The 13,505-nt window shown below is 41.3% G+C and overlaps 1 protein-coding gene across 1 annotated transcript in view; it reads right to left on the minus strand.

Annotated features, from left to right (window-relative positions):
* The window catches only part of FNDC3B (fibronectin type III domain containing 3B), a 184,538-nt gene that overhangs the window by 147,159 nt on the left and 23,874 nt on the right, over positions 1 to 13,505 (minus strand). Inside the window, exon 2 of the mRNA XM_084212475.1 lies at positions 531 to 669. Within this exon, the coding sequence (XP_084068601.1) occupies positions 531 to 641 (111 nt within the window). The 5' untranslated portion in view covers positions 642 to 669. The remainder of the gene's footprint in view (positions 1 to 530; positions 670 to 13,505) is intronic.

Raw genomic sequence — 13,505 nt, forward strand, 5'->3', positions numbered from 1 at the left:
CTCCCAGGAAAAAAAATAAAAGCAAACTGTAAAGTTGCCTTTGGTCAAAAAACCCCTCAAAATTCACACCTGCTTCTTACAATGAAGCAAAGGGTACACAGGCCTGCTGGGAAAGGTATAGTGAGGTAAGCAAAGAATAGCAGACATCACTGCTATTCTCCACTTCTTTTCTTACTTCCATTCTTTTTCCCATCTCAGCATTTTTAAAATCTTAAAATCTCACCACAAATGCTAGTAAGATGTCTGGACAAGAGTGAGCACAACTAAATCATAAGACTAACTTCCTGCAAAGCCCTCAAATATGCAGCATTTACAGCCACTGTTTCAATTCCACTATTTTTACTTCAATGAACACACATGCAAACAAACACACTCGATTTAACGACACACTTTAATCATTGTTTTTAAAGCCTTTTCAGCGGAAAGGAAGGTTTCTATATCCCAGGAAACACTCAGAAAACCATTTTCCCCATCTTGAAGATGCCTTGTTGGCCCAGAAATAAGTTAATTTAAGCCAGGCAGTTTCTGACCTGCTGTGATCCATCGCCATTCACGATGTGGGGCATCATGGCCACCTCCCCGTTCAGCAAGGGCGGCAGCTCCAGCGGGATTTGGTCGGTCATCATCATTGTGACGTACATTCATGGAGAATTTTCCTCAACGGGCTTCCTGCAAGAGAAAGCAGCAGTTAGAGACCCTGCAGAAACCCTGCTGCACTTCAGAAGGTCCTTCTGCCCTTCAGGAACCACAGCAGGAGCCCTGGTTTTGTAACAGGAGGAGTACAGGAGCTCAAGGCTCTGGATGGAGGTTTTAACTGCTGGATCAAGAGCATGGAAAGCCAAGTTTCCATGCAAGAATTCCAAAAACCAACTAGCCAGATTTCCACTACTTCCCACAATTATAAACCTCAGCCTTCACTGCTGGAATAGGCAGGTTCTGAGACACTTAAGAGTTTTGCTCTTAAACCACCATCCTGCTCGCTGCCACAGCTCTTGGAATCACCCACACGGGTTAAGATGTTACAGCAATTTTACTCAACAGCCACACTTCAAAGCCAAACACCTTTATTTTCTTTCTAGGGCCCCGTAAACAGGGTGAACTGCCACTACAAAACAAAGACCAGACACCTGACTTCCACTTAATCACAACCCAAAAGGATTAAGGCTTCTGCTGGAGCAGGAGGGACAGCACATCCTCAGTGTTCTGAACACCCCGTTCTAGGGAGGGCAAGAGAAAAATATGACATCACGTAAGGATTTGTGCAAAATCCCACATGGCTTCCAGCACACCCTCCCCCCCTTTCACAGCTAACTGATGTGATACGTGAGCATCAGTAAAACTATGAGAAGCTGCCCTGTAAAAGCAAGTCTTAATTCAGTGTTAAGGGTATCATCATGCTGGTTTATGGGGCAATAACACAGCTCTGGTGAACAACATGGATGATCTCAGCACATAAGTTATCTAGACTTCTGCTCAACAACTCCTAAAGCAAAGCAACCTCACATGTCCAGTGGGGAGCAGCCTCCTTAGTATGCCTCCTGCCAGAGAATCCCACTGTCATCCTGAATCATTTCACACAGATCCCAAACGCAAGTTAGAAAAAAAGTATGCTGCGACTTAGGTGGCAGCACAGGTGATCAGCTGGCACAAGATGATCAGAGCACTCCACAGTACAGAAAGGGGAATTTCTGGCAAAGTTCATGGGACATAACTAAAGAGCCATAAACCAGGAGTTTAACTCAGCTGCTTCAGAGGGGATGAAGGACTGAGCCAGTCTTACCAGGGTTGGAGCATTAGGATGCATTCCATGGATGCTGGATATATGATACATCCTTGGCCCAAAATACTGTTGGACTTCATTTTTTATTGTTTTTTACTTCAACAACTAAATTATTAGTTTAGTTGAAACACACTGTCTTTATTTTCATCAACCTCTTCATGGGCTCACTGCAATCCCATCACCTGCATAGCCTCATGGTCAGAAACATCAGCCTGACCAAGAGCTGCTCCTCCAGCTCCTGAGGAAAAGCCCTTGTGTGATTTAGAAGTGATGGCAGTGCCCACATGTGTCTTATCTTCTCACTGTCATCAAACAGGCCCCTTCACATCCAAGCAGAACCAGAAGATTGAAAGTACATTTGTTCTCCAGAAGGTGTGCAAACCTGGCAGTGTGACCTCCAGACACACAGCTCGAGACCAGCATTTTAATTGAACTCAGTACCAAATTTAGCACAGCTCTCACAGCTCTTTCCACTGTTCTCATCTGTGAGAAAACACCACTTTTCTAATCATCACTTCACCAAGACATAAACAGAGGCAATGTATTTTCATCCACCTTTAAATTAAATCCCTCCTTTTATCCAAGACTCAATTACAGGACAGAAGTTCTCCAGAAGCCTGAGACACAGCTGCTGTTAGGGTGGTACATCCTAAAGCTTTTGCTTCTCATTACTGCACAGTTCCAGGTTTTAATTTTGAGAAACATCCCAGTCCAACAACAATATTCACAGGTGTTGGGATTTGGGGGTGGAGGAGGAGGAGTGGGGTGGGATGACTTCACTTTTTGGGGGTTCTGTTTGTTTACCAAGGAAGAAGAGAATATGTGAGGTTTTGAGCCATTTCTTAACTGCTCAGGATTAAGAAAAGGACTGAAAGAGCCCAATAATGAACACCAGAGAGCCCATGAATGAACAGCTTTCAGGAAACAGACTGATTTAGTCAATAGCCAGCTGTACCTCCAACTATTCTGGCTATACATGCAGTTATTTATGCATCTCTAGTTGTCATGTGTGCAAATGTATATATGCACGTTTATTTGTAAAGAACAAAACATTCATAGAAACCATTTTTAACCCATATAAAACAAAACCCCAATCCCCACACAAATGACACATTCATTTAGTCTGAATCCAAAAGCCAAGCTTTAACAGTTTAAACATCACACTGATACTATTTTCTTGAGGAAAAAAGAACCATACTGTAGCTTGAAGCAACATATTTTCCAAGTAATATTTCCATTCCAGGCACAACAACGGATATGTTGACATTTATTTGCTACGTGTCATTATTTAAAGTGTTGCAGCTACATTCCTTTTGCTTTATTAATGCTTTGTCACTACAGCCATGTCTACACTTGCCTCACTTGAAAGGAGAAAACAAAAAAATAAGAAAACATAAATAAAAAGGGCTTCCTCTATTTGTCACGTCTGGTACCACCCCACCAGAGATGATACCAGCAGCAGTACTGGCTACAAGGCACAGCCACTGGCAGGAATTTTTGGCAGTATTTCACAAAGATGTACTCCAGGCAGAGTGAAGACCCCTACCATGAGACTGGCAGACTTCTCTGCAAAGCCAAACCCTTTGGAAACACGGGCCTCACACACTTCTTGAGCTTATTTGTTCATCCATCCTACCTAAAACAGATTTATTAGCTGTGTTTTCACGCCTCTCCTAAAGCCCACTGCCCCTCCTCCCTCAGGGGATGCAAAGCTGATTAATACAAAGAAAGTGAGGTCTGAATACAGGTTTTTTTCGCTGCAAATTGGGAACATCGATAGAAGAAAACACCAGACATGGCTCAAAGAGCCAGATCACATTCCAGGATATGAGAATTCTTCCTTAGCTAAAATATGAACTGCCAAATACTAACCCACAGCCCTTTTTTTCAGGTACTAACTCAAATTTGGGGTTTTGTCTAGAAAGCTGACTATATTTAAATTTTAAAAAGATATTTCCTGTGCGTCTACATTCCCTAGGTTTGGCTGGGACAGGTCACAACAACGCCAACAAGGAGTGAGAGGCTGCATCTCCCTGTCTAGCTTCCTCCAGGAATATGGAAATCACAGCTTTCCACTTTGCTGTAGAGCAAGGAAGAAACAACCATCCAAGTTTGATGTCTCTGTCCCCAAACAAAACTTCCAAATCTTTTGATGTCTGCAAGTTACTGTTGCAAACTTGATTTTCAATTCAGTACTGCAGCCTTCTACTGATCCCTGAGATGACTCCATTTCCTCAAATTAATTCAATATGTGAATCAGTAATACATAAATTAGTTGCACATGGCACTAGAGAGAAAATTAAAACATACAGAAGAATGAAGTGTAGCTATCTAAAACCCAATGTCCATGTATGGTCAAACAACATGACCCAACAGGTTACATCAGTTTTCCTGAAATTCCAAAAGCAGTGTGAACCACATCAAGATACCCAATTCTACTTTTCCTAGAAGGCTTCACCCATGCTTATTTATAGGGCTGGAAGCCAAGAACATTTTTCTTTCTGTGATTTTCTTCCTACCTTTGGTATTCTACAAAGCCAAGGAACCTCTTTCAGCTATGGCAGACGAATGCAGAGAACCTGGCAGAAGCAAGAGGAGTTGTGAATATTGAGTCCTGTGACTGCTCTCTGCAAAGACTTGATTTTTATTTCCCTGCAGCAGACCATTAAAAGCTCCTGAACAAAGTGTTCTGCTTTTTTATCACAATCATCTGTAATTACAGAAGTTGTACTATGGCAAGGACAGAGAGTTTTCAATACTAAGTAGAGCCACATACCCAGGTTTATTTAATATACAACTAAAATTCGGTGCTAAACACACATTTTACTCCTGCAGTGCATATTTAGGGGTATTCTGCCTGAATGGAAGAGAACACACTGCAAAAAGAGTAAGAAGATACGCCGCCTTCAATTCTAGCCTTGATTTAAAAAAAAAATACTTGAAATGCACACAGTATAAACTTAAAATGGAAGAATTTTCTCTTTCCAGCCTAAAAAAAAAAACAAAACCAAAAAAAACCCTTACCACTTCCCCATGACAAAGTTGACCCACTGATGGCACAGACACAGGGTTACACAGCCCAACAGACTCCTTTCTACCACTGCTTTTCCTCCCCCAGACAGACATTTTCTCTGGCAGACCAGGTTCTGCAGTGAGGATGTCCAGAAACTGGCAGTTCTCTGACCCAAAAGGAAAAGGATTTGTGATATCTGATCTGCATCCTCCAAACCACATCCTGACAGCATGGCCAGCCCAAAACCTCCAGCATGGCACAGCTGATGTGAACACAGGAGGGTTCCCCATCCACTGCACCGCACCAACCCTCAAACACTTGTGATGTTATAACCAGGACAAGAGGAAGGAGGAATCACTTAAAAGGGCTTTGCCATGGTTAAAAAATATGTATGGAATCACAGGTTCATGTCAGAGGGAGTCCCGCCTAGCACACTGAGAAGTCAAACACGTCTTTAGAAACACATGCCTTGAAAACAAGGAAGACTCAAATATTTCTAGACAAAAAATCACGTTGGAAAAGATACACAGTAAAACATAATGAGAATTTTAACAAAAAATTCATTCAGTATTCACAGAAGCCATTACCTGCAGCATATCTTATTCTTCTTCCATAAAGAGAAATAGTCCTGAAATTATTTGTTATTTTCCAGGACATTATATGTGCAATTGAAGAATCCTATCAAAGACTGGCATGTCAAATCATGTTACTGCTGGTTATTATATAGTAGAAGAAATGGCTGGTTGCCTAGAGTAATTTTGAATAACCTTTTGAATAAGAATGAAAAATAACTAGGTAAAAAATTGCTAGTATGTACAAGGAGAATATGTACACACAGTCTTATTTGTACACACATATTCTGAGACACTAAGAATTTAATATGGATCTACAACCCACTAGCAAGGCTCTGAATGAGGAATGTACATTCATGCTGATGCTGGAATTCATGTGCAAGAGATGAGAGAACTCACACACTGCCCCATTTGCCTACTGTACTTTGTACAGCACACGTTGAAATTCAGGATTAATTAAAACATACATAACAAAATGATATTTTTCACTGAAAAGCAGAGTGGTAAATATAGCTGCTTTCAAGAGACTCCTGCCATGGCTTGCCACTCCAATTCAAAGAGGAGTGGTAATAATTGTTCATGTAGAAAAGCCTCTTGAGACATGAGCAGTACCTGGAGGTATGTGCACAGATGGTTGGTCAAGGCACAAAGAGTCTGGAATTTGTCTTGTCTGATGTGCCTTCATTAGTTTAGTTAAATCACATCCGTCTGCAGCGCCACTGAAACCTGAACACATTCTTTCTCTGTTTAATTACAAACACGGTAGATTAATTTGGAAGCATCCAAACAGCCGGGCTCCTTCATAACAATTTTGAAGAAATACATGCTATTCTAAAAATCTGTTATGACAAAAGAAAACAGATTAGAGGGAATACATGCACACAATCCACTGGCATTTTATGAAGTGGTAGTGAAATGCCTGCTGCTTGCTCTCTGTGCCATTTCACAGAAAAGGCCACAGTAGCTGGATCCTATCTCCAGCAAGCTGAAAAGCATAAACATCCTCTCAAAACTTAACCACTGTCATTAATCAGTGGGTTTATTCCCCTCTAGTTTACTTTAAACAACAACACATTTCCATGTGCATGGTACATTCCATCTCTGAAGATGGAATTATCAGCAGTGTTCAATTCTACACAGGATCAAGGAAAGTTAACATTGTTTTTTCCCCACACTGGTTAGATTCCCAAGGCAGCAATCCAGAGGGTAATGATATGAAGATTTTCAGTAGTTTGCGTTCATTTGGACCTAAAATTTGACCCCAAATTTTCCAGGCTTGAAACTTCACTATCTTAAAGAGCAACAAATTTGTGCTGTAACCAGCTGCACACCCCTCGTAGGAAATGTTTGTCATTCAGGAATAGAAAAACTATTAAAAATGGGTTCCTAGCTTAACCTTAGGAAGAAATTGAATAACCAAGTAACTTCAAACACGTACCAGAAATGAGCATCAGGAATATGGATATCAGGTCAAACCGCATCATGCAGGAGTGTCTTATTTCACAAGGCAAGTACAACTAATCAGCAGATAATAGCTCTGATGAAATAACTGGAATAAAGCAACCTGGCACACAAAGGAGTCTTTTACCAAAGGAAAACCTCACCCCACTAGGGGTTTTTCCCCTCGGTTTTCCAAGGGGAAATCTTGTGAAAACTCGTGTAGGAAAAGCAAGCTTGTCCTCCTCCCACCACCACCCACGCCTGGGGTGTGCAGTGCCTGAAGGCCATCACATTCATGTGCAAACCTAGTGGAACTAGATTTAAGGGAATAAAATACATCACGGGTGAAACAGACCTTCAGAATTTATATTAGGCTTATATTAGATATGGCTGAGCAGAAAGCCACAGGCAGACAAGCTAATCCAATGGTTCCACAGCATTCTCACTTCTGCAAATAATATTAGAGCAGCAAATTCATCTGCTGCTCAAAAATCAATTCCAAAACATGCAAACACACCACACTGCGCTGCTGGCAGAAGAGCAAGCTGCAGAGACAACTTGTATACAACTCACTCTCACCATGTGGGTTTCTCTGTGCTGCTTCTTCAATCTGAAAATTAAGTTAGTAATTTTTGCTATTTATATTCCTTTCCTTCTTTGTTCTCACACCTTTCTTTCCTCACCTTCCTCCGTATTAATCACAATGGATAAAGGGACTCGTGAGGGATGTAGCTGCAAAAATAGAGAAGTTTTCAAGCACACAATTCCCACACTATTTCACACTAATTCTTCTAAGCAGCCATAGGCTGAATTTAACTCTTCTTGCACAATAGTGGCCAATTACTTTTCCCCCAACATTTTTGGTGGTGTTGTTTTGGCCCAACTTGGCTTTAAAATAGCAACTACTTCAAACATTTTTCTGTTTTCAAGGGAAATTATTTTATGCACTTCCAAAAATACAAGCAGCAATTAACATTTCAAACTAATTTGTTGCTGCTTGTCCACCCTCAGAGACATTTGAGTTAAGAGAGTTCTGGGCGCTGTTTAATTGCCAGCTGAACAACACACTCTCCCAATAGCACTCAGCATCTCTGTGCTTTTGTAGAAGATCACAAGTCAGGAGTAGACCTAGATTATATAATTAGGAAGAAATTCTTCCCTGTGAGGGTGGTGAGGCCCTGGCACAGGTTGTTCACAGAAGCTGTGACTGCCCCATCCCTGGAAGTGTCCAAGGTCAGGCTGGACAGGGCTTGGAGCAGCCTGGGACAGTGGAAGGCGTTCCTGCCCATGGCAAGGGGTGGAATGAGAAGCTTTAAGATTCCTTCCAAGCCAAACCTGTGATTCTCTGATGACATCTGCCTCTCCACAGGTCAGCAGGAAAGCACAGAGCTCTTCCAGCTGTGGTGCCCCATTGCCAGGGCAAGGAGAGGAGGATGACAGCAGCCCAACAGCCCTCCCTCCACAAACTGGAACACCCAATTTGGGACACCCAGGGCACAAACTGGTCCCCTAACTGCAGAGAGCCAATCTATGCAACAGAGACAAGTTGCACACTTCCTAACTAGATGATCATCCTTTTCAGTTTCTCTGTACTCTGCATTACTTCTGACAAAGGCAATTTGCAAGTAAAATTCACATGCTCTAGCAAGACCTTCAGTAAGTTTAAACACAATTGGAATAACCTGCTATTTGTCTGAAGCCATTTGTGTGAAGAAGAGAAACTCCTTTCAGTCCAGACCTACATGTGTCTACAAATTGGGCCCTGATCCTGCAAACATTTGCACTAGAGTACATCTTTACCCACTCATAATACTTTTATTAAATCCTGAATTCCCCCAGATTAGGGCTGCAAGCCCAGGAACGTGTCCAGGGACATGGACAGAATCTCTATGCAAAGAGACATTCTTGCACAAAGGTGAATGTCAGATAAGGCACAGGTATGCTTCATCTATTTGCTTTCTTCCTCCATTTAATAGCCAAAGTATTAATCATGGTTACAGGTTGATAAGCACGGCATTTGTCGCTAAATACCCTCCCCTTCCACTCTGCTCTCTCAAATAATAATCTCTCTGCAATAATACCACAAAGACCTTGGTTATCTCTCCTGGAGTTCTTGTGCAAGGGGGAATCTACTGGAATCAATGGGGTGGGGATTATTTTTTTTTACCCCTAATTAAACTACGAAGCAGAAAAAAAAAAAAAAGGCTATCTACCATATCAATCTGCAGCTCTTGAAAAGCCTGCATACCAAATCCCATTTCCAACAAGGTCTCAGCACACCTTTGTGCAACACAAACTCGGCTGCTGTCGCCATTCCCCGCTAACCTGACTCCGGGCTGACAAAGTGGCTCATTGTGTTATTGTGGGAAAGAGCTCCACAGAGATCTCCCATTCCTCCCTGGGAGTCAGGAGCAGCATTCACACGGGGCAGCACCTCTGCACGGCTGCCCCAGAGCTTTCTCATGGAGGGGGAAAGCTGAGCCCGTCATTGTCATCCTGCTCACAAAACCCAAGTGCTCAAACCACATCAGTAACAAGGAAACCAACCTGAGACCCACCACCCAAACTCCACCACGCTATAACTTTCCAGGAGAAAAAGTATTATTACACCATCTCTCACTTTCACACAGCATTAAGTACATTTTTCAGGATTTATCTACTTTTCTGAATGCTTCATGAAAATGAGGACAGTATGCTCCCTATGAAGGCTTCTCCTAATTGGAGACAGACAGGAATTTACATTAAACAAAGACCTGAAATTCACCAGCAAGAAAGAACCATGCACACAGAGTCAAGTCATTGTTCCATTTTTGATGGAGTAATGTTGGTATCCACGACCCAACAGGAAAAAAAGCCTCTCCCACTCCAGGCATCAGATTTTTATCTCCAATGATAATAAACCATCAATGAATGAAAAAACCCTAAATATCTAAATGAAGAGTATGGGGTGGTGGGGGGTGCTTTCTTTAGGGTGGGAAGACAAAGGGTCTCTATTTAGACAGAAAATGGTGTGCTGAATGTGCCACCTGGTGCAGCTAGAAAGCTCAGGTTATTGATGAAATGGTTTAAAAGGGAAAACCTTTGGGGTTTGCTACCTGCCTGAAGTGGGGCACAGTTTGTAACACAGACTGAAGGAGAAACAAAGTTCTGTTTATACAGCAAGGACAATCCAGTGGGGTCACCCAGCACTCAGGTGGTCTGTATCCACTTTCATTCTGAACCCTCACCTATCTAAGCTCATTCCCATACTCTGCCAAATTATTCAGGCAATGGAAAGATGAAAATGATTCTCCATAAATTGGATTTGTCTTTGTATATATAAAATGTGTACTGTCTTTGATAATAATAAATACATTCAAGTACTGAACAGCTTGTCATATGAACTGGGAAACCTACAGCACTTAAAACTACACCAAACACAGAAGTTTTGGTTAAAAGGCAGGCTCAAGGCATGGTGCCAGCAGGACAGATGCTCTTCCCACCCTGGGTGAAGTCAAAAGACAGCAGCCCCAACCCTACCAGTTAAAGGAGTTACTCATTAATAAGTTACAAATCTTTGTTAATTCAAGTTTCCTAATATTTCACCTATTGACTTTGATACTACAGCTTTCAGGTATGAGCAGTATTACTAAGGGGCTTCAAAGAAAGCTGTAGAAAGTCAAGATATATATAAGAGCCAATAATAAGAACCAGGGGGAGCTAAATAAAGAAAATTCCTGCAAACTGAATTTTTTTTTAATGCCAAGTTTGTATTTAATCAAAAAGGGGACAGTCATGCTTCTTTATATTTCCCTATTGATACAAGCACACACAGCTCCAATGAAGCTAATTAAACCCTTGAAGCTCAAGTGAACTTTCCAAATCCTTTAGATGACAAAATTCCAGTCAAGCAAAAAAACTTAAATAGACAAGCAGCAGAAAGCAAACCAACTTTCAAGCTTCATGTCATATGTACCTGAAGTTTCATTTGCCCTTGTTACACTTAGAGAAATTAATTTCTATAACCACTTACCAAACTTTAGAGGTGCAGGAGTCGAGAGTCTATTAAAATGCAGCTAAGAAATCCACAGAAAGGAAAAATCAAAATTGTTCAGGTTGTAAAAGACCATTAAGACCACTGGGTTCAACTGCTAACTGAGCAGTTCCATTTCTACCACTAAACCATGTCCTTACATGCCATATTTGCACACCTCTTCAGCACCTGCAGGGCTGGTGTCTCCAGCACTTCCCTGGGCAGCCTGTTCTGAGTTGTTCCCTGTAGAGGTTGGTCTTAATAAGCATCAGTGGGGTTTTGTCAAGAGGGAAAAAAAGTTTGTGACTTATTAAGACAGATGCAGTTTTATTACTGCTCTGTGAGATACCAGAGTTTGTCCTTCCCTCTCCCTGGCTCTGTAACAGCACCTCCAGCCCCATGGATACATCACACTATTCCAACTTCATCTATTTCCCAAACTGGCATAAACAACCTGTTTGCTATTTAACAACATGGAGTAGATCCATTGTACAAGCTCAGAGCAGACTAGCAGTGATAAATTCATCATTAATAAAGCAGAGCTTATCTTCGAGTCTTGTTACACAAAATCTTTTTGACTGTGATAATCTTAAGCAATAATCATTCACAGGATTTCAGCTTTCTGAGAAGACAATTTTAAAAAGCCCCTACCATGGTCTCTGATAAATTTTTTATTTATAATTCTAGCTAGAATTCAAAAATTAAAGTATTTCAGAAAGGCACATCAGCCTTGCATCCTAAAATATATAAAGCTGAATTTCAAGAAATGAGCTCGGTTAGCATATAGGACTGGGGAAAATTACCTTAACAGCAAGCAGTTTTGGGGGTTGGGGAAAAGATACAAATATAGAGTTCACCCACAGAACTTCAATAAACAGGTGAGAACAAAATATATAAGTCCTTCAAATATAAGAAAACCCATCTCATAACTGGAAGAAAGCCAAGTGATAAAAAACACGGAAACTACAAGAAAGGCTAATTCTCTGGAGGTTTTTTCCTACAGTATCTTTCATAAATATAAAGCATTTTACCACCACATGCCCTGACAGCCTTCACATTTTATTGGACATGCATCTCACTGTGCCTACTGCAAGAAGAATTCATAGAAATCCTGATGGAGCAAAGACTGTTACACTGAGTCGAGGTCAAATATAGTATATATGCATATAAATAAATTGAAAAATTCAATGTGGCTTGACAGCAGCTTTTCTTTGACAGTGGAGGCAGAAAGAACAGAATATCAGCAAATGCAGGAGTTTGCCTGCAGGGTTCTGACCACGTTAGCACAGGACTTGAGCAAGGAAAAAAGCTTTCCCAGTCAAATTTAGTTGTGCTCAATTTTACCTGAATGATATAACTGACACATGACCCAACAACATTTTACTCCCAGGGAGCTCTATCGAGGCATATTCAGCTTGTGTGAATAAGCTGGAACACCCAGGTGTTATCACCGAAAGTACGGCACAATCTCAACTCTTTAATATTTACATCCTGACCCAGTTCAGTCACATTTTGGCAGCACAGAGCCCACACAGATACCCACCTTAACAATACAGTACACAGTTAATCAGTGGCAAACACCTACCCATTAACACCAGTTGTTCTCCCAGCTAAAGGCTTCACAGGTCCCAGAGATTCAAGCAGACTGCATTTGTTGCCCAGTTTCTAAGGGGAAGATACTTTGTCATCATTTAATATTAACCATCAATGAATGAAAAAACCCTAAATCTCTAGATGCAGTTTAAATCTGGTTTAAAAAATAAGTAAAACTGATATTATTCTCTACCTACACCATGGCATATCACTCTTGGGCCAGGGGAGGAAGATGACATATCCATGCAACAATTTTTATAAGCATTCCCAAAAGTAATAGACCTATGTAGGGAAAAAAAAAAAAACCACTCCCACTCTCTCTCTCATGTTCACATATTCTTCCTCCATTTCACTCTCTAGTCCCTAATCATACCTCCAGGTTGGTACAGAAAAACAGCCTGGGTGTTCAGGGGAGGTTTAACCTGCTGGTGAGAACATGAGCAGTGGTGCACGCTGCAGAGAAACCCACAAAACCAAACACCTGTTCAGCACCTCATCCTCCAGAGAAACCCACAAAACCAAACACCTGTTCAGCACCTCATCCTCCTCCCGGGGTTCACTAAGGAAATTCCCTCATCCTTCATGAAGTTGGATTATTTTTTTTCATCAACCCAGATGAAACTTCAACAGTTTGATTTTTCTCTAATGTTGCTCTGTGTTCCCAGGTGTTGCTGCATCAAGCCCCCAGGTGCCAGAGATACCTTACAGCTCACAGAGCCTGCCAGAGCACAACACATCTAAGTCAGTGCCACAGCTCTGCAGAAAGTCATCATTGTGCACCACAGTTTTAAATACTCAGAAGTTTGTACTGTGAAATTCAGCACAACTACCAGCTGCTTTACCCTCAGCATCTTCTCTATTCAAGGAAGTGCAGAACAAGATTTATTATTATTTCCACCAGAACCTCAACTTGTTGCAACTTCTGTCTTTAAATCTGAAGCTGAAGAGATGCTCTGATTTTTCCTCTTCTCATGGATATACAGTAGTGGTATAGAAATCTCAAAAGAGAACTTGGTCTGAACTAACAGATGAGCTACCCATATTCATCTAAATTGAGCAGATTATAACATGTTTATTATTAAGAATATGTCAAGG

Source organism: Fringilla coelebs (genome assembly GCF_963513975.1).
Source record: "Fringilla coelebs genome assembly, chromosome: 10".
NCBI lineage: Eukaryota > Metazoa > Chordata > Aves > Passeriformes > Fringillidae > Fringilla > Fringilla coelebs.